Source organism: Brachionichthys hirsutus, chromosome 10, assembly GCF_040956055.1.
Source record: "Brachionichthys hirsutus isolate HB-005 chromosome 10, CSIRO-AGI_Bhir_v1, whole genome shotgun sequence".
In the NCBI taxonomy this organism is placed as follows: Eukaryota; Metazoa; Chordata; class Actinopteri; order Lophiiformes; family Brachionichthyidae; genus Brachionichthys; species Brachionichthys hirsutus.
In genome coordinates, this window is record NC_090906.1 from 8,353,102 (window position 1) to 8,376,886 (window position 23,785).

At 41.7% G+C, this 23,785-nt stretch overlaps 2 protein-coding genes across 2 annotated transcripts; one reads left to right on the forward strand and one right to left on the reverse strand.

The window, feature by feature from the left end:
- Nucleotides 1-226: 226 nt before the first annotated feature.
- si:dkey-251i10.1 (uncharacterized protein LOC100038774 homolog) lies at nucleotides 227-2,553 on the reverse strand. Its single transcript, XM_068744036.1, has 4 exons — nucleotides 2,369-2,553; nucleotides 1,060-1,546; nucleotides 833-973; nucleotides 227-654 (listed from the first exon to the last, which is right to left on the reverse strand). Exons 1-4 carry the CDS (start codon nucleotides 2,477-2,479, stop codon nucleotides 497-499), a joined length of 897 nt encoding a protein of 298 aa, XP_068600137.1. The 5' UTR covers nucleotides 2,480-2,553; the 3' UTR covers nucleotides 227-496.
- A 2,693-nt stretch (nucleotides 2,554-5,246) lies between these two features.
- On the forward strand, nucleotides 5,247-20,156 carry LOC137900789 (GDNF family receptor alpha-4-like). The gene is made up of 8 exons (XM_068744930.1): nucleotides 5,247-5,301; nucleotides 14,350-14,616; nucleotides 14,761-14,853; nucleotides 14,946-15,315; nucleotides 16,069-16,178; nucleotides 16,754-16,888; nucleotides 18,586-18,722; nucleotides 19,959-20,156. The coding sequence occupies exons 1-8, from the start codon at nucleotides 5,247-5,249 to the stop codon at nucleotides 20,154-20,156; spliced, it is 1,365 nt and encodes a 454-aa protein (XP_068601031.1).
- The last annotated feature ends 3,629 nt before the right edge of the window (nucleotides 20,157-23,785 follow it).

Here is a 23,785-nt window from a genome sequence, read left to right on the forward strand (position 1 = left end):
CCAAAGATTTTACAATCAACTGTCCTTATCAATATCCTACTGCATCTTTGTCGAAGGTGCCCACCACAACCCTAGCAGTGAGTAATGGTGTGTTCAAATCAGGAAAGCTCAGGAAGAGATGAGCGTGAGTAAATATAGCAGTTGGGTGTAACCCACTTCAGGCGTTTCATTATCCAGCGACTGCATCTCATACACCGACAGAACAGGAGGCAGTGGACACAAGTGGTAAGTTTGTTCCCCAGAATAGATTTATTTATTCAGTTTTGGACCATACAAACCAAGTGCGTGACTGGAGGTATCAGATTCTCTTGAACAGGAATGACATTGGTACGAGGGTGTGGACCGTTTAAAACCATACTGATGATGCACAACGTACAGCAGTCACCCACAACCAGGAGTGACACTATTTTGTTCCCATAAACAAGGCAGAACGCTGAGTCCATAAAAATGGAAAGTTAACATTAAGCCTAAATGGACAGTGATGTGACGTTATGAATTAGAGGACCTTCTTCAGCTCATCGTACAACACAAGCACGAAGGCACCGCCCATTCCTCTGAGCACGTTGGACCAGGCTCCCTTGAAGAAAGCCTTGCCACCCTCATCGCGTGCAATTTTACGCCAGCAGTCCATGGTTCCAGTGTACATGATGTCAGCTGAGAAAAGAAAAAATAGTGTCCCAAATACATCATGAAAGCAATGAACAGAAATCATCTGAGAAATGACTGATCTGCAATCAGTGCAACAACAGATCAAAGGAACGGCACAATATTTGTCTGCTCAGCGGTCTGGACTCTAAACTGACTCCAAACGCCTCCATTAACAGAAACTTACCTCCTTTGCGTCCCGACTGCATCATCATACGTCTACGGACAGTGTCGAAGGGGTACGAAGTCAGGCCAGCGACAGCTGTGACAGACTGGGCAATCATCCAGCTCACCAATATGTGTGTGTTCTTGGGGTCCGGAAGCATACCTGTAAACGCAGAAAGGAACGAAGCAATTCAATACGCAGACTCGTCTCAAAAGGACTGAATCAATCCAGTGTAATAGTCAACGTACCCTTCGCTGTATCATAGACGCCAAAGTATGCCGCCCTGTAGATGATGATGCCCTGTACAGACACATTGAAGCCCTGGTAGAGGCCCCGCAGGCCATCAGATCTGAAGATCTTTCCAAGGCAGTTTCCGAGACCAGTGAACTCCCTCTCAGCTCCAGCCTTTCCCACGTCAGCGGCGAGCCGGGTACGGGCAAAGTCAAGAGGGTACACGAAGCAGAGTGAGGTGGCCCCAGCAGCACCCCCAGAGGCCAGGTTACCAGCGAAGTACCTCCAGAACTGGGTGTGCTTGTCAACACCATCAAGGAAGACCTTCTTATACTTGTCTTTGAAGGCAAAGTTGAGGGCCTGGGTGGGGAAATATCTGATGACATTGGCAAGGTTGCCTCTCCAGAAGGAAATGAATCCCTGCTCCTTGGGGATGCGGACAACACAGTCTATAATACCTTTGTAGTGCTTATCTGCTGTAATCTGCTTGCTGGCATGCTGGACCTATAATAAAGAAATAAAAAAGGGGAGAAACGAGTCAGTCCAAGTAGTGAAGAGAACTCCCGGCTGAGCATATCAATCACAAGCCCTCCTTGTAGTGACCTTGTTACGGGTAAATTCTATAAATGTTCCTGCCAAGACTACATGGGAGAGAAATTTACTATAGATTGTGTTTACTAGCAATTAACCCCTTGTGGGTGTCATCTTGGGCTATGAACTACTGGTGTGATCCGACATCGGTTCACATTTTATGACTTTAAATAATACATTTAGAGGGTCATGGGGTCGGTTTACAGTATGAACTATTCTGGGTGGGAGAAATACAACGAGACATAGGAACCTTTGACCCGGCTATGAATGAAAATCCCGGGCCTCGGGACAGCTATCCCCATTTAACCGGAGCTAACTTCCGGCGTTAACGCCCCATCTACTAATTTGGCTTAAAAACAGTATTTTTATTCCATTTTAGAGGCTAACAAATGTACAGCGGTGATATGTAACTGGGGTCGCGACCGCGAGTTGGTACATAATGTCCCAATATTGTTACAAGCGTTTGTCCTTTGTTAGCTACGCTGGCTAAGGTTAACGTGGGAAACTAGCATTCACCACCGGCCCGTGTAGGTCACATTCCTTCCTATGACGACCTTAGTTACTCGGGGACATCACTTTAAAGTCTTTCAACGATAAATAATAACCATTTGCTACTGTGCTTCGCGAAACCTGGAACCTGTGGATAAGTGCTGACAACCAGCGGAAGTAACCGCTTAACTTGGTGCAACAGCAGCTAGTAGCAGCTAGCCGGCTAATCGACCGGAAGAGTTTTACCTGGAGGAGAAGCTTCACTCTCTCGATCGGGGCGACAGCTGTTTTGGAAATAGCAGCTGCAATACCTCCGGCCAGGAAATCCTTGGCGAATGAAACAAACGTCTCATTCATGGTTCGATGCTTGACGTTCCTTTCAAATAAGTAATATAAACTGTGTCCCCGACTTCCCGTCTACGGCTGCTGGCCTGTACCGACAAAATGGCCGATTTCATCGCTGCGCTGGAAATATATATCAGACAAGCTATCGCGATACAACACGGGATCTGCGGTTTCAGGGTGCTGGCCAATCCGCTAACGTGACGCCACACACACACTGCCGGTGAATTAAACTACGTGTGTATGTGGCGATGTCGTCATCACGTCTTCTCAATCTGTACCTAAATATGAGCACCACAAGTTGATGAGGACATCTGCAGGAAGGATAATGGAGAAAGCTAGTACTGTATTTTATTGCTGCGTGATTTGGATTGGGACAAGGCAGCTAATAAAAGCCAAAAACTAAAAGTGAGGTCTTCATTCAAACCAGTGTGGGCTTGATCACCGATGACCACTAGAGGGCGACAAGAGTCTTTATGATGAACACATCCCTCGGCTCCCTGCACATGGACGGAATGATATATAAACAGGTTGTATGCATTTATTGATAACTCTAACAACACGTTTTGTGTGAATATGTGGAGCCGTTCGAGCCACAGACAAAAAAAATCTGCCTGAAAAGATACACATAAATAATAGTAAGTAAGTAAATAAATAATGCGTGCATATCACACATACTTGATACTTTTTCAAATATTCTGTTGGGTTTGATGAATTAGGATACATTAAATTATTTGAGTGTAAATATTCCACCTGCCGTTCAAACGTAGTTCAATCGCCTTATTTATGAGTATTGCTGTCATTTTATATTCTTGCCTTTCTATTTCTAGTGCCTGCTCCAGGTGAGCAAACATCAACCGGTCGTTACATATTTACTGCCTGTCATGCATGTCTCTCTACGCTTGTGCATTCACTGCAGGTCCCTCTGCTGTGTGTCGCTCATGACTTTACATCCATGTTCCAAATGACTGATGTGACGCACGGGTGATTTCTTGTCGTTAACGCTTCAACGTTGTGACAATATGCTCTAGTTGATCACATGAGCCTTTGGCAGTTTATGAATCTACTTAAAGTTTTTATTTCAAGGCTCATCAAACAATAGAACTGGAGGAGAAATGTGTTTTTCATTAAGATGATGACAGCTGTTGAACATTTCCAGGGCACTGCTGATGGATTATTATGCCAAACTACATTTAGTACCATATGTATGGCAACAGAAAACACAGACTATAGTTGCTATGCACAGGGTGCAGGATGCTTTAACCTGCTGTCTGATGCTTTGCTTGGAGTTGACCAAAGGGAGGAGCTGCTGTGATGTCACAGAGCAACTCAAAGAGGCTGCAGCAGGAAGATAAGCGTGACCAAAACCTGACTCCCATATAGGAACACAATGGTAAACGTGTTGCAAATGATAATTCACTAATTCTTTATGAAATTATCTGCTATTTAAAAAAAAAGAAAAGAAGTAAATACAGCATCATGATGAGATGTTTGCAGTGAAAGGTCTACGTGCGCAGCTATGGTTACTGGGCACCTGCCCATTTTTTGTTTTTATTTGCATGGATGTGCTTTTTAACGACAGAAGCTGCCCACTCACATTTATTACTGCCACTTGGGCAGCAAATTGAACGAGATGTGCAAATTAATCCTTTAATCCCTCTATACTTTATTTTAATTACTGTGATGACAACAGGTCAACAGCATGCACTCTGACAATTTAAATCACATTTGACCGATTTTAGTGAGACGCAACATCAGCAGGTTCATTGAATCAAAATTATAGTGCTTTATTTTTGAGAAATGTTTCAAACAGACATCAATCAAGTGGAAAAAAAAAAAATACAAAAAAAAAAAAATCAAGTGACTTCTGTTGACTTGCTGTTTCAACTTTGTGACCTCTTGCTCCTCTCAGAGGTCAGAAACAATCAGTGAACATTTACAGACACAGTCTTCACAATGAAATGGTTGGTTTGGACAGAACAACAACAACGCGTTGAAGGTGAAGGCCTACATGTATCCACCTTTTCCTATCCATGGGGAAGAAGAGAACATTTATCTCTCACAAAATCAGTAAATGACTGCAAAGTCGTAACAATAATACAGAGGCTTAGACTATAAGAACATATTGTAGTGAGCTCGAGGAGCTACAATATTTAAACTCACATCCTCTGACGCATGAAGGCTTTTATGAGGAAGAAGACAATTATTATTATTTGTTGCCATCAATGTTCACCCGGTTCACACCTGCTTTCAAGCAGCATTTTAAAATCAGTAAATGCCTGCAAAGTCGTAACAATAATACAGAGGGTTAGTGAGATCCCCATGTTGAATGAAGTTAACTGGACGCTTCGACATCTGACGGGCACAGCCGAACGTCTGAGGGGCCAATCACAGTGCGCCTCGAACAAAGATGCGCCGCGCAGGCTCCACTCCGGCTGGACAAACTGTGGAGCTGCTGCGACGCGCGGCGACAACAGCTCGAAGCTGCTGTGGATGGAGCTGCTGGGCGATCAACTTTTAAATAAATGGATAAATGTTTTAGGAATCTACCGCCCGAGTCTGTTTAAAATTAGTACAACTAAGGTCCGGAAATAGATGGGACAGCAGCAACTTGGGTCGCTTCTGTTTTATGCGCGCACGGTTCAGTTTGTGCAACTTTGCGCGCCCGCCCATCCGACCTGCCTCAGTCCGTGCGGGCGCAGCGGAGCCTGGATGTAGCAGGAGACGCGTCCCCTGACCTAAAAGCCAGCCGGCTGCGCGTTTCCCACTCCCAAACTCTCTGATGACGCCGGACAGGATGATGATCATCGCACTTCTGCTCAACGTCCTCTCTCTTGGTAAGCGGCGGGATCAAAGGGGAATGATTTAGTAGAAGGATGTGCTCTGGTACAACTTTAGAAATCAAGACATCCATAAAACCGGTTTGTCTTTCATTGGAGCAGCAGCAGCCTTACATTTTACATCTGGATGACATCATGGATTCATGTCTGTCATCTGTATGTTGGAATCATTCCAAAGAGAGAGTTGCTCATCTCCTAAATATCGATTGAACCCTCCTTGATAGAGATAATATCTCACTGGAATCATTAAATCCCTTTGACTTATGGCATCAACATTAATAATCCATTTACACTCACTGCTGTGCATTAGATATTGATTTAAGATTTAACACAAGAGCAAAATTTATAACTGCCATTAATGGACCAGTTTTTAATGTCATTGTCGTTCAAATAAATATCTGTCTGTGCTGGATTCCTCTGCTAGCCCTCGATCTTCAGACCCGATCTTGTGGCCGCTGCTGCTTATATCATGATATTTTTTTTATTATTCTAAGTGATCATCAGCCTTCAAGCTTCAGGACTGGGAGTACTTTCACATTTGTTGGTTTTACTACATTCATATTTGCCAGTAGGTGTGTGTGTAAGTTTTTGTTTTTTTACATTTTCTATTGACAGTAACTGCACTATATTTGGTCATAAAAGGGCAGCCTTTTATGACCAAATATAGTGCAGTTACTGTCAATGTTTTGTAATAGCCTCGGCTGTAACAGAACAAAGTCTGAGTTTGCCTCAGGGCAGGGCAGATGAAGGTTGAGTCTCATCCTGAGGCAAAATGACACTTTAGTTAATACTGTAAGATCATTGAATACTTATAGCACCTTAAATATTAATCATTGTTATTCATTCATGAAAGCTCAGGGAAGTTGTTGCGGTGTTGCGTCACCTGCCCACTTAAGTTCATCTATGTTGCTGACAAACTGAAGGGCCGACGTTCCGAATCCTTTGAAAAAAAATTGTTTTGTTCATATTTGAACCAGGGGGTAATGTTTTTTCAGGACATTTCATTCATGTGACTTTTTAGTGTTACCTCGAGTCAGAATCTTATACCGCGCTGTCAACGCAGACATGTTTTTTGGAATTACTATTGACAAAGTTGCTTACTTTCTTCCTAAGGCAGCTTTGCTGTAGATCTAGCGGAACACGTCTGGTAGCTTACAACGCTTTTAAAATAGGGCCTTTTAAACAGCTCTGTCATTGTGTGAGGCTTGTCTTCAGGACGGGCATCCTGGTACAGACCACATAATAATCCTTGCATGCCCCTTCCCCCTCTTTATTGCAGATATCCATTCAAATACTTTGATTGTTAATAGCATTTCCATTTTATGGGAGGAGAAGGTTTTACTCTATCCAGAAAAATGCGGGTAATATGTCTCTTGAGACATTAGATTCCTAAGTTGATGAATGTTTCTAGCGAACGTCAAACCTTTCAGGGACCCAGTATATTTTCCAATGTGTCAGAGCCACCTGCCAGGCACTTAGGTGGAGTCACATCAAAAAAGGCTGTTATTTCCAAGTGCTTTTTAATAGATAGAGTATTAGATGCAAGTTAGACAGATTGTCACGATGCTATTGCATTATAGCTAATTGCTAAATAAGAAAATGGATTTGAATTTTGTTAATTGGTATTATTAGAGGGATGTGAAATATCATGACTCTTGTCGAGCTCCAGTTTTCCAGCCTTGTTGTAAACTGTCAAGCATCAGCCTGACACATTTCTGGCTATTATATAAATAGCTCTTCTGAACAGTATATTGCATGTCATAGGCGTATAGGAGTTTTTTGTTTTTTTTTTACCCTGTAACATGTCTTGCTTCGTACAATCCTGTGGCTGAAAATGATGAAAGTAGGACATTTAGAGGTAGACGACAATCTTCCAAAATTGTCTGCCACCTCTGATGTACCTCAGGAGTAACACCCATGGGGGCGGGCTGCTGTGTTTTCATTAACCCCCCCCCCAGCCATTGAGACTTCATGGTTTTGTTTGTTGCATTCATCTATTTCCTTTTGAAATGCATTCAGTTTTTTTTTGTTTTTTTTATGCGCGACATCATTACATGACTTAGACCTGTCTTTGAACCTTTGCTGCCAAGCCTCCGTGCAGTTTTGTTAAAGTACAGACAACAACTGGTGAGTGAGTGTTGCTATTTCTGTGCGTCATTTTACGGTAGTGATTACCGTAACATTGTCGTCATACATTTATTAGAGCTCATTTTCAGCCCGCCTAAAGCCTCACAGGTCTCGGGGTGGTCAGATGCTGCCATGCTCAAGCTGCTTGTTTGATTATTCGATAGACACATTGCGCCGGGGTTGGAGTTCTCTCACCTTTTGCACACAGGATTAGTCAATCCTCAGCTCCTTTATCTCCCCCACTGTGCTGCAGACTTTTCTCCTTTCTGCTGAGGCATTGTCTTTATGCACTCCATGCCTGTAATTCAGTATCGTTTAGGACAGCGCGCAAAGATTAAATTGGCAAGCTGCCAGTTGGACTTGCAGATAAAAGCATAAAATACAGTTTCTGAATATGCAATTATTTCATGTTCGTGTGGCACTTTATAGAAACCACTTTAATTAAAATAGTCTAACTTTAACATCAAAATGCGGGCTCCTGAGTGACACCTGATTTCTAGAAGAGAAAATTATTTGGGTGTTAATTAGTGCCATTGTCTTGCTATAGCCCACTTGTATTGCGTGTGTGCGCCGAGTCTTGTTTGTCACTTGCACACATTTGACGGCACCAACGAAAGCTGACACGACGATGGAAAGAGTCCATGTGTCGTTGTCAGGCCAAGAAATGATTTGCAACGATTGCATGGTGCAGAAGCAGAAAGCCTGAAATATCACGCAGCCACACGTGTCCCGACTGCCCGATGCAGCACCTTGTGCAAGTCCGTATCGAACCTGCATGGAGGACTTTGCCTGCATTATGTGGTTGCACAATCCAGAAGCAGATTAATCTAGTGTTGGATACAATGAGCAACTGTTCATCGAGTGTTTGAAGAGAGGAAGCGTCCACATAGAACCTTTGTATACTCAGAACAAGCTTTCAGATCATTTACATCACGCTGAACATCCATAATTAAGTCAGTTCATCTTTATTTTTGGAGTTTGCAGGCCTCGGCACAAACAATCCGTGCGCTCCACAGTTTGATTGTAATCTTGCTGAACTAATCCTATCTCTGTGTCATAGTAACGACGATGCTCCCTCCTTGAAGGATACACTGAATGCTACAGGTGTGTCACTTGTAAAGAAATCCATATAGCTATAGTGCAAGATGCATCGCTGGTTTGTGTGCAGAAAAAACGATTTTAAGGATTGTCACCTTTCAGTGCCCCAGTCTCAGAGTCGTTTTACCACAAAGTGCGGAGCAAATAAAGGTGTAATTTGTCCACAAAAAAGGTTTCGGGCCTTGGATTCAGTGCAAAACTCTGTCCCAGTCGGTGCTGTAGGATGAAATTAAATTCCAGCCGGCGTGGTTTGTTCTGGGAGAAAGAAATAAAGTGTTTGAAGTAGACTTTGAGCAGAATGCTATTGTGCTGGAATGATCCTGAACATGATATGTGACCCTTCTTTAGAAGTAATGTCAGTGAGTTTCTGATGTGACCACGAGAGGACAACCAAAGAAAGATGTGGAGTGGACACTTGAACTGTGTGCTGCACTTCAGGTGTCCATATCTCAGAACATTTGTTCAGAATTGGAGGCATGGGGCTTGAAAATAATAATGAAATCAAAGCAGATCACGACGCCATTGAGGATCAGAGAGTTACAAAGATGAGAGAAGCGAAGGAATTAGTTTTTTTGGACAAAATATTGTTTGTCAGCTGAGCTATTTGGAAGCCATGCTTAGGTTTCCTGATAATGTGGGAACTCGATAAACACAGTGCCTGACACAGTGAAATGTCATGATATAAGAAAATATCATCCTGCCTGTAAAAATTAGAGAACTCAGTGGTTGTTCATGCGCTGAGAGTCGATTTAGTAAATTTGTCCTGTTGAATAATTTATACATAACCTGCCCTGTTTCTCTAAAAATAACTGCATGATTGAAGTTGCTTCTAAAGTTTCACCTAACAAAGAGAATGTGTGCAAAGTTTCAAGCATATGTTTGATGTTAAAGGAAAGCTGAATTCATTGGTGAGCTGACTGGTGGGATGTGGAAAGTTAGAGCGCAGCAGATAAGAGCCCGAAACACGCTTTAAGCGGTGTTAATTAACAGCCGGTGTCCTTCCTGAGGAAACACCTCCCTCCACTGGAAAGAGAGAAAAGGTTTTTAGGAAGTTTGTTTAAATACGCTTCATGATTTAATAAAATCCAGCAGTATTCAGAAAAAATGCGCAGAAATTGAAAAGTTTTTGTCAGTCAATCATTACAAGTTTTTAATCAAACCCTTGTGAAATAAAAGCATTATATTTCTTGGAATGAGATGGGGTCAGCTACTTTAGTTTATTTTTAGGCTTGGCCCTCATCTCGAAGTTACTAATACTAATGAAGACCTCCCTTGCCTTCGCCATCTGCTGTGTCCAATTATTAATAATGGATGTATTTTGAAAGTGGTAGCTTAAATCACAGTTTAAAAACCGCGTTTGGCAGAAAAAGGATCATTTTGAGATACAAGCAGCTTCTCTATTGTTCTGCAGCTTGCTTGTTCCCATTTACTAGTCCAGGCATCACTGAGTTTATTCTCACAATAACATTTGATTACTGGTGATATTTATGTATTTAGACAGCGCATGTAAATAATCTATTACATTTACATTTATCAGGGTAAAAGTTAAAGAAGCTCCATAATGCTGTTGGTCGATCATTTCTGTTCAAAATAAATTGATGTGAGTTAATACTAGAACATCAGAATACTAGAATATCAGAATAGTAGAATATCAGAATAGTAGAATATCAATCTTGTGTAAATGTTAAGAATTTTTTCTATCAATTTATCATCATATAATTTCTTAAAGTTTTTTTAATAATTTTAATTCATTGACTTTAAGTGGAGCATCACTTTGTACTGTATGTAAACACAGGCCATTCACGTTCTATTTGTTTGACTGCAAGTGAGATGAATGATGAAAGCACATTTCTCCACGCAGCCTCGTTTTCTCCACCCAGCTGCCGTATCATCCTCGGACCGGTGACTTCCTTCCATGAAGCTCCTTCTGTCACGATTCTGCAACGAATTTCACATGAGAGTCTCACCGTCCCGTCATGCTCCCAATGCGGATGGTCTCCTGCATGTGTGAAAGGATGGAACAGGAATTATGGCGAAACAGCTCTCCTCCCATTAATGTCTGTGTGTGGGTGTGTGCTTTGTCATTTGCTGGGGGTAAAACCTTCATCAGCTTTGCCTCACATATTTTACTCATTACCTCAGGGAGAAATCGATAGGGTGTATTATGGCTTGCATGTCACAGTAATTCATCTCTGATGGGCTTTTCTCTGCGTTTCATATGGCATGCTCAGTCCTGCAGCTTGTTGCATCTCAGACAGCATAACATGAGCGCAGAGCTTCTTAATCACTGTAACATTAAATAATGTTCAAGCTATCAAACTAATTATGACCTGTCTAGCAGTCAAGATGAAAAAGAGCGCCTCTGTACTTTTTATAGGATTTTCTTATCTCCCAATGTGTGTGTGTGTGTGTGTGTGTGGGGGGGGGGGGGGGTCTTGGAAATTGCTGATTGTCTCTTTATCAATGATAAGCCTGAGGGAGCAAACACTGCAGAGGAATAATGAAGAAACTGTTCACTGTCCAAACAGGAAATTGCATGAAGCCTCATTTAAATTGCAGCTAAACATGGGAGAGAGAATTCACTTTATTATTAGCATCAAGGTATAATGATACGTAGATGAGCAGGACATCCTCACCTCGTCGTACCGTGGGGAGCTGTGACTGTGAGTAGGACTCATTGCCTTGCCCTTGTGTGTTACTACTGCCCCCCCCCCCCCATCCACATCTCTCCCTGTGGATTCACTGCAGTAGCCTTGGCAGCTTGTAGCAGTGGCGCTGAAGCGGAGCCTCTGTTTATGATTTGTCTTATGCCAAAGTGAAACGTGGACCTCATGTGGTGACTGAGATTGCAAAACACGCAGCAGCAGAATTGGGTCGCAGCCATGCGTCGTGCTGGCAGTCAGCAGGAGTTTAATCGGAGTGTGTGACCGGCGCGACGCAACGCATTGCGTATGAGCATGCACGATGGTCTGAAAATGAATGTGCGGCATTAAGCGTAGAGATTTGCAAGCAGCAGTGGACATTTATTTCATGTATTTTGAACTGTTGTCCAGGCAATCCTTTTCTGCAGTTAAAAAGTGACAAGTAAATTAACAAAATGAAGCATAAATAGAGTAAGAATAATGCCAACCCAAGCTATTTTTTTTCCCTTGGGAGCCACTGTGGATGAAAAGTAATTTGTAGAGACAATTATGTGTCACATTTGAGAAAATTAATTTCCTGAAATGCTCTATCAGAACGCAATTTTATGAAGGCCTTTCTTTTTTCCCCTCACATCCCTCTGGCTTTCTCTGGTCTTTCTGCATTGCGCTTTTCATATTGCGAAACGTTTTGTAGCTTTTCACTTTCGGTCATTTCAGACACAGGCCTGTCAATCAAAATGCTATGAGTCAGAGTCTTACAATGGAAAAAAGATCTCAGCAGGGTGCAGACGTCCACAAAGGCGGCTCAGTTTGCCCATTATCTCGTTGCGCCAATCAGCACGAGTCACAGGATTTTATGTTCCTCGTAATATGACTCACTGACCATGACAACCCACCATTAGAATTTACAGTCATGTTGGTTCCATCAGTAGCTTGACAAGAAAAAAAAAGTACTTCACATCATATTTTATGATCTTCAGGATCCAGCTCGCTACGTCTGCGGCTACATCAAGTTTGAACTGACTCAGCAGAATTTCAGCAGCAAATTCATCTTGTTTAAAGTCTGTAGCGTTATTAGATATCGTCTCACGGTAATGAATCTACTCTGAGACCTCCATCCATCCATTTTCTCCCGCTTTTTCCATTTTGCGGGTCACGGGCCTTCTGGAGCCTATCCCAGCTTGCTATGGGTGAGAAGCAGGGTACACCTCGGACACGTCGCCAGCGTCGACAACCCTTCACGCACGCACTCGTATACTACGGACAATTGGGAGTGATCAATTCACCTAAGTTGCATGTTTTTGGAGGCGGGGGGCGGAAACCGGAGAAAACCCACTCAGACGCGGGGAGAACATACAAACTCCACACTGATGGGATCCGAACCTGGTACCTTCTTGCTGTGAGGTGACAGCGCTAACCACTACGCCACCGTGCCGCCACTGTCAGACCTATAATCTGGAATTTTACTTCCATCCAGATCAGAATATGCAGTTGACAGACAGAAGACAATAAAACATTAAGGACCGGTCATAAACCTGTCGGCTACATCGCGCAGTCCTCGAGCACCTTTTAAATGTGTGTCTGCTGGTAAAGCAGCAGTTTAAGTTATGATTATAGAATAAATCATGTGAACCAATTTGACCTTCTACTACTACTACTAATGCTGCTACTACTGTTTTAGAGGAAATGCGATATGCCTTTGTACTCACCTTGTTAGATAATGGGATGCATTATTATTTGTTTGTCTGATGTAGTTCTACAGTAATATCGTCCACCATGCCTATTTCGTAGGTGTGATATGTGCTGAAGCATCTGTCAGACGAAATGTGTTTGCGTCAGACTATTTGTCAGGCAGGAAAACATCCTCATAGTGGACATTTGATGTGAGCGGCTGTCTCCAGGTGATGCCTCTGTCTGAACGCAGAATTGAAAGTGAACGTATATTACCTTGGTGGGAAACGAACTATGCAGAATAAATTGGTTTTGTCTCATAAAATGTGGCGACAGCGTCTGACGTTGGTGAGAAGTTTGTTCCGAGTGGAATGGCTCCTGCTGCCAAAGCCCCCCCCCCCCCAGCTGTTCACAAGCCCCTTCAGAAAAACAACAGCAGTGCTCTTGTACAAAATGACATGCGCACGTGTTTCTGAAGATGATAAATATATCACAAAATATGCAAGACGTTCAAACACTGCACGTTCAAACATATGCAATATAAGTATATCGTATATTGCATATTTAATGCATATTTAACTCTTCTAATTGTGAAATGTTTATTAGATTTTAGAATGACGAATGTGTGTTTGCACACTTTCAGGATATTTAGAAAGGCAACACCTCACAGTGAACATCTTGAACACTTTAATTTTTCAGCCAGATGTTATTGACACGTGAAGAACAGGTTGGAAAATGCCCCCTTGTTGGTGGTTCAAGTACTTGCATGAGGTCCGAGAGACGTCTGCGCCTTCAGAGCCAGCTGGCTTATACAGCATCATATTTGATGCAGGCAATTGAAAAAATCTGAATACCTGTTGTACTGCTTGCTTACTGTTCTTTCTTCCTCACGAGGGCTCTTTACGGCTGTCCTGGTGCCGTCGCGCGCTCTGCGCGATTGCACCGACAAATGTTCCAAGTCTGCGTACCCTCACTGACAATGGCAATAAACTTATTCTGAAAAAGAAGAGGCAGGGAGGAGGTTGAAGCCTGGTTGACAGCTTTCTTTGAAATGTCACAGAATGGCACCACTGGCCGACACAGTGACTCTGAATGCAAGACGCATGTGTTGAGCGTGCTTAACTTGTGGTACCGAGAGTGACAGCTGGAACATTCCGTGAAGCGAAGCATGAAAATTCAATGCAATCAATGCAAATATTGACAGAAAGTGAGAACACGAAGGACAGAAGTCAACCAATGAGAAGATTAAGAAGCAAAAGCAACAGGAACAGCCACAGATTAAGCCTACATTGATCTAAAACAGCCCCGTGTTCCTATGTTAAACCTAAAACGTATCTCCAAGTTGCCTTTTTATTGCACTAATACTTTTATCTCCAATTGCTCTGTCCTCTGTCTTATTGAGCTTCAGGGCTAATGCTGGATTGTTGCTCTGTAAACCGAGCTGCTTTACACCTCCCAGCTTTGGACTTATTGGCGGTAGCACTGACTGTATCAACCTCTCCTCCAGGCAGTGTGCCGGTATCTGCATCCTTAGACTGTCTGGAGGCAGAGCAGGGCTGCATCCAGGAGCACTCCTGCACGGTGCTCTATCGACTGCTGGAGTACTGTGCCGCCGAGGAGGCCGTGTCGCCCCTTGGCCCAGATGCACGCTTGGAGTGCCTGGAGGCCCAGAACTCCTTGCAGCATTACCGCCCTCTTCAAGTTTGCAAATGTCAGCGTGGCTCTCGGAAGGAGGAACACTGCCTCAGGGTCTACTGGACTGTGAGATTCGCAGGTAGGTGTAAGCGCTGGCATTTGTGAGTGTACCGATGTGTGTGCGTGTCGGTGTGTGTTTCCATGATGGGGGAGGAGAGCACTGCTTGGACTTTCACTTGCATGATCAGCGTGGAAATAAACCAACCTTTCGTTGTCATTTTAGCGTACGATGAATACGAAGTGTCTCCATATGAAGAGCTGAAGTTGAATTTGGTGAAATACATTGAGATGTCACGCATGGCCTCCATTATGGCAGGTACTGTCCAAATATTCATGAGTTTGCCACCTAAATTGCTTTATGTGATGACTCTTATCACCCAATTGACCCTTTTATCTTTTAATTTCCAGCATCTTCCCTTTCTGCCGATGGCCAAAACCAATGTCTGAAGGCGGCCCAGGACTGCGGCCTGTATGAGAAATGCGGCTCCCTGCGCTCGGAGTATGTAGTGGCCTGCACCAAGCGAGCCACCGTCTCTGACGACAGCTGTAACCGACAAAAATGCCACAAAGCCCTGCGGCGCTTCCTGGAGCGCGTGCCAGAGGAGTACAGCTTTGCTCTTCTCTTCTGTCCCTGCTCCGACACTCTATGTGGGGAGCGCCGGAGGAAAACCATTGTACCGTCATGTTCCTACGAGGAGAATGGTAGAGGGGAGGAAAGAGTGGGCAAGCCCAACTGCCTCAGCCTGCAGAACTACTGCTCCAGAGATGAGCTCTGCAGGTAAGCCAGTTTGCCTTTGACATGAAATCCTTATTGATTTGCTTTAAGAATAACCGCAATTGTGTTTTTGTTAAACGGGGAATCAATGATTAATGACCTCATGCTTTTCCTTTTAGCGGCACACGCATACATTTTTCTTGTTAATTTATCCGGAGCTTGCTGACAATAGAGCAAAAATAAGCAGGTGACACGTTTTCTGGGCCAGCATCAGCTCAGGAAGGATTAATGGGTTTCAGACGGAAAGAGAAATGGGAGTCTTAGAGGAGTTTATGTCTAGTGGTCCATAATTCATGGCCTCACCCCTGCTCATCACCATGACGATAATGGGTTTTGTGAGGCTTATCTTAGTCTGTATTCTCTGTATATTGTTCATAAATGTAGAGAAATTGCTTGCATTAATTACGGTCTCATCTGTGAGTAAATGTTACAGAGGTTATTAGCGATAAAAGAAAATAGTTATTTGAAACTGAGACGGCCATGCATTATCACCCTCTGCTGTATTAGGAATGGATTTAGACAAGGAGAGGGAACAGCCCCCCCTCCTCGGTTCCACACACCGACTGGAAAGCATTTGAGCGTGTGTGAAAAGCTGTCTATTTCTCTGCTTTGTGTTTTTCACTTTTTCACAGTTTTGTGGTTTGTGTATCCTTTCTTTTAGCTCCACCCATAAATGTTTTTTTTTTAATGCACACGATTGCTGACACATAAATGTACGGGTATTTCTGATTGTGTGTGTGTTTGTGTGCATTTCAGATCAAGGCTTGCTGATTTCCAGCACAACTGCCAGCCGTCGCCTTTGTCTGGCAACGGCTGCGTACGGGAGAGCAGAGCCATGTGCCTGAAGTCCTACGCTGGACTCATAGGTGAGCTGAAAGGAAGGCGATTAAAGAGGCTGAAAGAGGGAATAGTTCAAAAAAAAAAACTTTCAAAATAATAGATGGTTTAGTGATATTTAGTTTATATTTGTTTGATTTTGTCGCACAAAACAATTCAGAGTTCATAAATTGTCAGCTATTAAAGTGCCGCTCTGGGCATTTACCGGTAGTCAACATCATGCTCCAAAAAAAAACTTGATTTAAAAATAGCCGACTATTTCCATCAACACTACAAATGATCCAGATAATAGTATTTGCTTTTGTCTCGCTTGCTGTATTTTTCAAAATGTTACTTTGTAGAATTGCAATTATCAAACATCAATAGATGGAAGACTGGCGATCCTGGATCCTCGGGGAACTTTTCTTCATTTTATTTTTATGGATAAATAGACGTTCACCTCTCCTCCGAGAGGCTTCTTTAGCGCTGACATGTGTCCCGTGTGCTGAGCTTTTTCATTCAACACAGAGATCTGCCATAACCTGGATGACTGTCTAAACTCTAACCGACATTCTATAAATATGTTTTTCTGTTTGACTATTTTTTATCTTCTTTCAATAATCAGGCACTATCATGACTCCCAACTATGTGAGCAACAGCAGCACAGAAGTGTCCCAGTGGTGCACATGTGACGGCAGTGGGAATGACTGGCAGGGCTGCCAGCGCATCCTGCATATGTTCAGTGGCAACATATGTCTGCGTGAGTAAACGGTTAATAATAGCACAACAACAACAACAAGGTGAAGTAGTTTTGGGCTTTAATGTGGATCATCAAGAAGAAGTTGGATAGAAGAGCCATTTACACCCACTTGTTTAGCCTGGCAAACCTAATCAACAACGGTAGATAATAAAAAGAATGAAATATCATTTATAAATATTTTAATTGATTTTTTATTAAAGATTATTTAATATTCTTCTCTTCACATGAACGATTGTCTCGTCAATAATATTGATGTACCAGTGCATTTGGAACCTGTTTTTCTATGCCGACATTCACTCTCTGCTTGTCTATTCTTCAATATATAGTGATGAATAATAGAGGATGTTAATGCTAAACTTTGGGGTATTGAAAAAGTTCTCAAGAGCTTTGAGTATAAGCTTAAAAAGTAATCTTACAACTCAGTCCAATAACTTAAGTGACAAACGCTTCCAAACTTTAGCTGTCAAATACGAGTATAAATTAAATTGATCTTCTAGCGAAGCCTTTTATAAAGTGTATTAACACAGAATTCAGATGAGCTTGGTCATAATTGATGATTTAGAGGGCAAACGATTGAATCGTAATATTTTCTTATAAATAAACAAATTCCAGCAGACATTCTCTCTTACGTATGTTTGGCTGCCAAATGTGAATGTGACACATCAGGATTTGAAAAACAACGGAAGACACCTGCTCAAGCAGCACCGTTTAATTCTAAAAATGAGTCTCACTATAACGTGTACACTGTACTGTACAATAAGGCTCAGAGGCCAGTCAGGTAACAAAATATGTTAACTTTTCATGTGCTTCATTAATACATGCACCTTCCAAAAAATAGTGTCGAATGTAATGGGTTGAAATCAGCTGACTTCAGTCCAATAAACTGGCCTTGCTAATTTTCCTACTGTTCCATGAGCAACAACTACAATGGATCAAGTTCTAATCAGTTTCACATCTTTATTTTCTTTCATTTAGATAAACAGTACAGGGTGCAGTTCTGTTATGCTTGATAAAGGCTGCAGCAGTGCTCTATGCTCACATCAGCATGCAACAACACTCATGACAAGTCCCTCGGAGCTGCGCTGGGCTGTGAAATGATTTTGGCATAGCGGCCACACGGCATACAACATCTTCTGGAATCATCACACATGATTCAGCCTGACCTAAAAACATTCATCTGGTTCACATCCATTGGAAAAGGACTGCTTGTATATATTTATAAAAAAAACCTCTATTGTCGGTTTCATTTGGTCCCATAATCCTCGAAAAGCCAAGATGAGCAGACCCAGCGTAAAGGTCATGGTTCTGGATACACTACATTACATCTTTGCTTTTAATTCCAGCAGCATCATGAGACCAAAACGGTCTGCATCCAGTTGGAAATAAAACAGTGAGATGTTCTAAACTAAAACATATGTGCAAATTAGTTTTGCCTTGCCAGACTAGGCACAAAATAAAAAATCGCCATGTTACCAATTTTAATGCATCTTCACTAGGCCATGGATGTGCTGCATGTAGAAAAATTATAAGAAGGGAATTAAGTTATTGTCCAAAAAAAACAACATGTTTAACAGTGTGCATAGCTCAAAAAGCCAAATTAACAATACAACAAATGACTCTAAAATGAATTTGCCAATACTTCAAGGTTGAATAACACTGGAGATTTAAAGAAGACGTCTCCTGCTGCTTCTTTTCAGGCAATGCCATCACCTCCATGGGAATCTCAGCACCTCCTCCGGTGGAAAACACTCCCGTGCCAGCTTCTCAGCCTTCCCCGTACACACACCAGGAGAGAGTCCACGCCAGCATTAACACTATTCCTCAATTCAACAGTGTAAGCACTCTACTTCCTGTCTCACCGTATGGTAGCGTTAGGCAGCTGCTACGCTCGACTGTGTGTCGGCGTGATAACTCCTGGGTGTCGCCAGGCACTGCAGCAGTCAGGTGGTTCCAGCAGCTCCATCACCGACCACTAACTCTCATTGTTGCTGAGGATTAGGTGTAAGTGTTTGCAGCAGCAGATTCAATCCTGACTGTTAATATTCATGTATGCACGCCCATCTGCTCTGCATTCCACATTTCCTCACCCTTTTAATCCCCGACATTCTGCATTTCCACCCGCCCCGTTCCACAATTTCATATTGACTATTACTCAGCGGTGTGGTGCGTATCGGCCTTCCAAACGTACAGCTAATTTTAAGAAAATGCTTTTTACCTTCTTGGAAAACCAGATGGATTTTCATGCCACGTATAATGTTTCGTGCAATAAAAAAAGTATTTGATTAAATTCTTGAGCTTTGATTTAAAAAAGGAAATCCTTACCAGTGAAAATGTCAAGGTCATTTTGACTGTTTTAAATGGAAAGCGTTGCACCTCATCACCTTCTATCACATCAGTATACACACTAATTGTGAAACTAGTGTGTATACACAATCTAACTAAATGGAAGGTTAGATTGTGACATGTCTGTACGTTGTTTCTCATCATCATCATTTGCAGAACGTGTTTTTACCTCTTCATAGTAGGGTTTAGTCTCCCCACCATCTTTTCCATCTACAAGCTACTTTTTTAAAGACCCATCTTCATATGCACACTGGAAATGTCTTCGTATTGTCTTGATGTTTTTTGTCAGCAGCAAACCTTTGTGGACAGAGCCGAGAACTGATCAAAGAGATGTGAACGTGTCATTTCTGCCAGTACAATTAATATTATGGTTATTATATGGTTAGTATTTTCTTGCATGTCAGAATTTGGTTTACTCTGTAAAAACATGTATAAGAAAGCCATCGACTTGCAGAACTTGCATTGATGGTATCATTTTATAACCGTTATAACCATTTTCACACTTCAGGAGAACTACCGGTAGATTTGTCAAAAAAAAAAAAAAAAAGCTTTGGAGAAATGTGAAATATGCACTACTGATCATAATTAGCATGATGCAGATGCAAAATCTGAACATATTCATGGCTGGTTCTAAATTCTGCACGGCTGGAAGTTTACATCCTGAACTTCACTCCACACTCCACCACTTCTGTTAATTAGAGGAATCACTCTTTCCCTGCTTTTGCAGATGGAGGACAGTGACCAAGAAGAGCAGGAGGAGGAGGAGGAGGAGAAAAGCAAGGAATTTAACATGATCCCACCGTATTCTGAGAAGGACTCTGACATTGAATCGGGGGCGAGAGGGAGTAAGAGGGGTGAGGCTAGCCAAGCAGTACAGATGTTGCCAATACTGCTGCTGCTGCCTACACTCCTCCTGGACTGGTAGTGATGGGGTTAATGAAGCTCCATCCCATTCTTCACTCACATTTCACTCCCACTGCTGCTGTCAAATCACATTGCAACACATAACGAAGAAAGTCCATTTCTTTTCATTTGTTTTTCTATAAATTGTAAATACAGATTTATTTAGCGGTAAAATGGTAAATGGTATGCGTCGCGTTTTGCTTTTGCTGGCCCCTCAAAGAGTTAAAAACCACCAGTGGGCATGCAGTGTCTGCCTTGTCTTTGTTGAAGTCCTCCCCCATGAAACAGAGTGAAGGCCGTGAGCAGTTATGTAAGTGCATGGGTGAATTCTGAAATGCTGTCTGGGCAAATACTAGATCTAGAGCCTGCTGCACAGTCAAAGTACATCCTCTCTTTTAACAAGAAGCACATCGCCCAAGGCCACGTCCACTATACACACTCACAGAACCATAACTAGTCTGCTCCGCTGCAACCAGGCCCCAGCACAGCTTTTTACTTCTACCTCACGACTCATGTCTCATCCATTTCTGTGTTGCCCCTTTGGCTCTTCCTCTCCCTTCTTTATGCCATGGTTGAGTAAAATAATCCACTTTACGACAGGGCAATAAGAAACTTTACTCCACTAAACCGCTTTAGCCCATTGAGAGAGAGCGAGAGAGAAAAAAGAACTGTTTGAAATTGCCTCATTGAAGAAGAGATAAGACCCAAACCAGTGAGCTGTTGTGCTATGCATGAGCGATCCGATGCTTTTTCAATCTTCGGTTCTTCTCAGTTTGGGCACCATAAAGCAGAGAGCAACAGTCACTCTGCTCCAGTTTTTTTTTTAGCAACACAACTCTTAGTAATACACACTCTAGTATTATTCCAGAGCGAATGGGTGAGAATTCAACCATGAGCAAAGGTAATGAGATCAAATTCTATTGTCGGTATGACAAGCAGAGAAAAGCAACACAGGCAATTATAACACAAATGGAATTGCTCAACATGTAGAGAAAGTCTGGAGTAAGGCTCAGGGGAGGAAAGCCAATTTACTGCTGCCATACCCCTCATTTTTTTTTTTTTTTTTACTCTTTAGAGGCGTGTTTTTATTGCTCTTTCCCCATCATGTGCTTTAGATGCTGTGAGAGATGTGGCTATAAGGACAGGCACAGGAGGCTGTGAAGCCTGCAGGCTACTCTGATCATTGAGCAACACATTGAGCCATTCTCTACACCTCAAATAGCTTTTACTAATGTTTTTTTTTTTTTAATTACAGTGGATGGAATGTAGGTTAAATAAAATAAACGAGTTAACTTTTAAGTATGCATAGAGATAATTTTCAATAAATAACTTCTTAAGGCTCTGCAAGGATGTATTATTATTATTATTATTGGATTTTGAAAGGTGGGTAGACCTGCAGAAACGGTTACTCACATCAAGGCAAAATGACCTCATGCAGGTTGTGCCCATTTTCTTCTCAAGAGTTTGGCTATGAAAGCAAAGACGTGGGCTAGGAAAAGACCAATTAACAAAGCTCTAAATTGCGTCAAGTAAGCAAGCTCAGAAGAAAATAGAGTCTGCTGATATGCGAATACATGAACCAGAACCGAACCATTGATTAACTAAACACAACACATCAAGTATCAGCGATGCACATTATTCATAAATTATCGTCAATAACCTAGTTCGGTGGGCCCTGGCCTTATTGATTTTGTGAGATCACATTTCATTTTCAGTGGGGTTGTTTATATTTGTAAACTATGTAAATCAAACATTTGCATTTAATATAGCCTGTATTTTTTTTTTTTATGTGTGTTTAGGTAGATCAGTGAAAAAAAAGCTATTCTCCATTCATAAATAAAAGAAGAAAATATGTTAGTATTCCCCTAAATTAGTTAATAGATCATTTCTTGAGAATTCAGTGACAGGGTGCACATTAGTATGTTTCACATGTGAACCTTCTTTTAAAGACATGGAAAACTTGCCGGATAATTCTGACTGTAATATGTAATAACTGTGTAATTTTGTGACATAGCAGAACAGTGTACTACTTTGTTAAAAGAAAAATAAAAGTTTGGAAATGTCCACGTCCAGGCTAAGTATACTTTTGAATGACCAGAGTATTACTGCTGATGTCTTAGCATTATTCCTCTTCCGAACATTTTCCAAGAGCTCCTGGAAAATAGAGATTCAGTCTTGTGGGATTAAGATAACTTCTGACAAGTTTAATGATTCAATTGCGAAGTTAGTTGTTTTTAATTTGTATTTATTTTTAAAAATGCTGAAATAGACAGCTTCAGTACTGTAACTGCTTTAATTAAGAATGGAATATTTCAAAACTAAATAAATGCTAAATCACTTTTTTTCTGCAGCTCACAGCAACATTGGACACACTGTTGAGACTCTTGTTTTTAATCATTTAACGTCTGACTGATGGGAGGTGATTACAAGGTCTTGAGGCTTCTACATCCAATATGACACCACTGTGGAACTTTAATTATAAGAAGTACAGCATGGGGGCATAGCCTTTGTTTTTCCATGTCCAAATTCAGCCAATATGTCTAGAGTTATGTTGTGCTTCATTTAAGCCCCTGAGTATAAATTATCTTTATCATAAATGGAAGCGGGAGAAGTGGGCAGCCCCTGACCCTCCAAGGTCTGAGACAAGAGAGAACAAAATGAGTATTTTGCATTTCTAGACTGTTGACCTCAAATCATAAACACTTCAAATCCAGGTCAGTATTTTGCAAACATGCTTCTGTCAAAAATAACATTCTCTGCCATTCTTATTGGTTTAAATTGTTTCCCTATTTACTCTAAATGAAAATAACTCTTGACATGATTTTATAGGTGGCAAAAAAGTGTATACTGGACCAGTAAATTTCTGTATTTAAAAGAACATATTTAGTATTTATATATAGTATTAAACTATATCTATCTACATCGTTAGCCAACATGCTAAACTCACCTAGTCACACTCACACTTTTAGATCTGCCATTACAGGCTGAAAAAGAGCAGCTGGACAGTTAAAAACAAATCTCTCCATCAGCAGGACATTGAAAGCCATGGAAACCAACAGCTGCTTGCAACAGCCAAAACACTCAAACCAAACAAGTACAAGAAGCTGCACACAAAGGAAAGTGACCTGCAGTAGCTCAACCTTTTAATTTAATTTGTTGAGTGAGGAAAAAGCAGAAAAAGCAGAAGAGAACACCCTCACTCAGCGTACAGCTCCATTTGGGTTCAAACACAGGATCCTCATTTTGTGAGGCAACAGTAATCATAATTGAGTCACTGCGCTGCCCCTGGAGGCATTTAAGCTGCCTAATACCCCAGCACCATATTCCTAATACACTTGAGATAAGCAGTTATGTTAATGTGGTTATTAATTAAGTAATTCAGTGCATTCATTTGCCGATAATCCTATGTCAACATGCAGAACGTGTGACATATTGCACTGAATGCATTAAACTTAACTCAGGGATGAACTCAGAATCGCACTGACAAATTTCGATTTCTTATTAATATGATAATTTTTGCTACAAAAAACTTCAGTGTAATCAGATAAGCCACTGTTTCCCTTTTTTGTTTTCATATTGCGCATTATTCTTGTTTTTCTGACTCCACGCAAACAAGCAGTAAAAATAAACCGGATTTATTTTAAAAGTTAA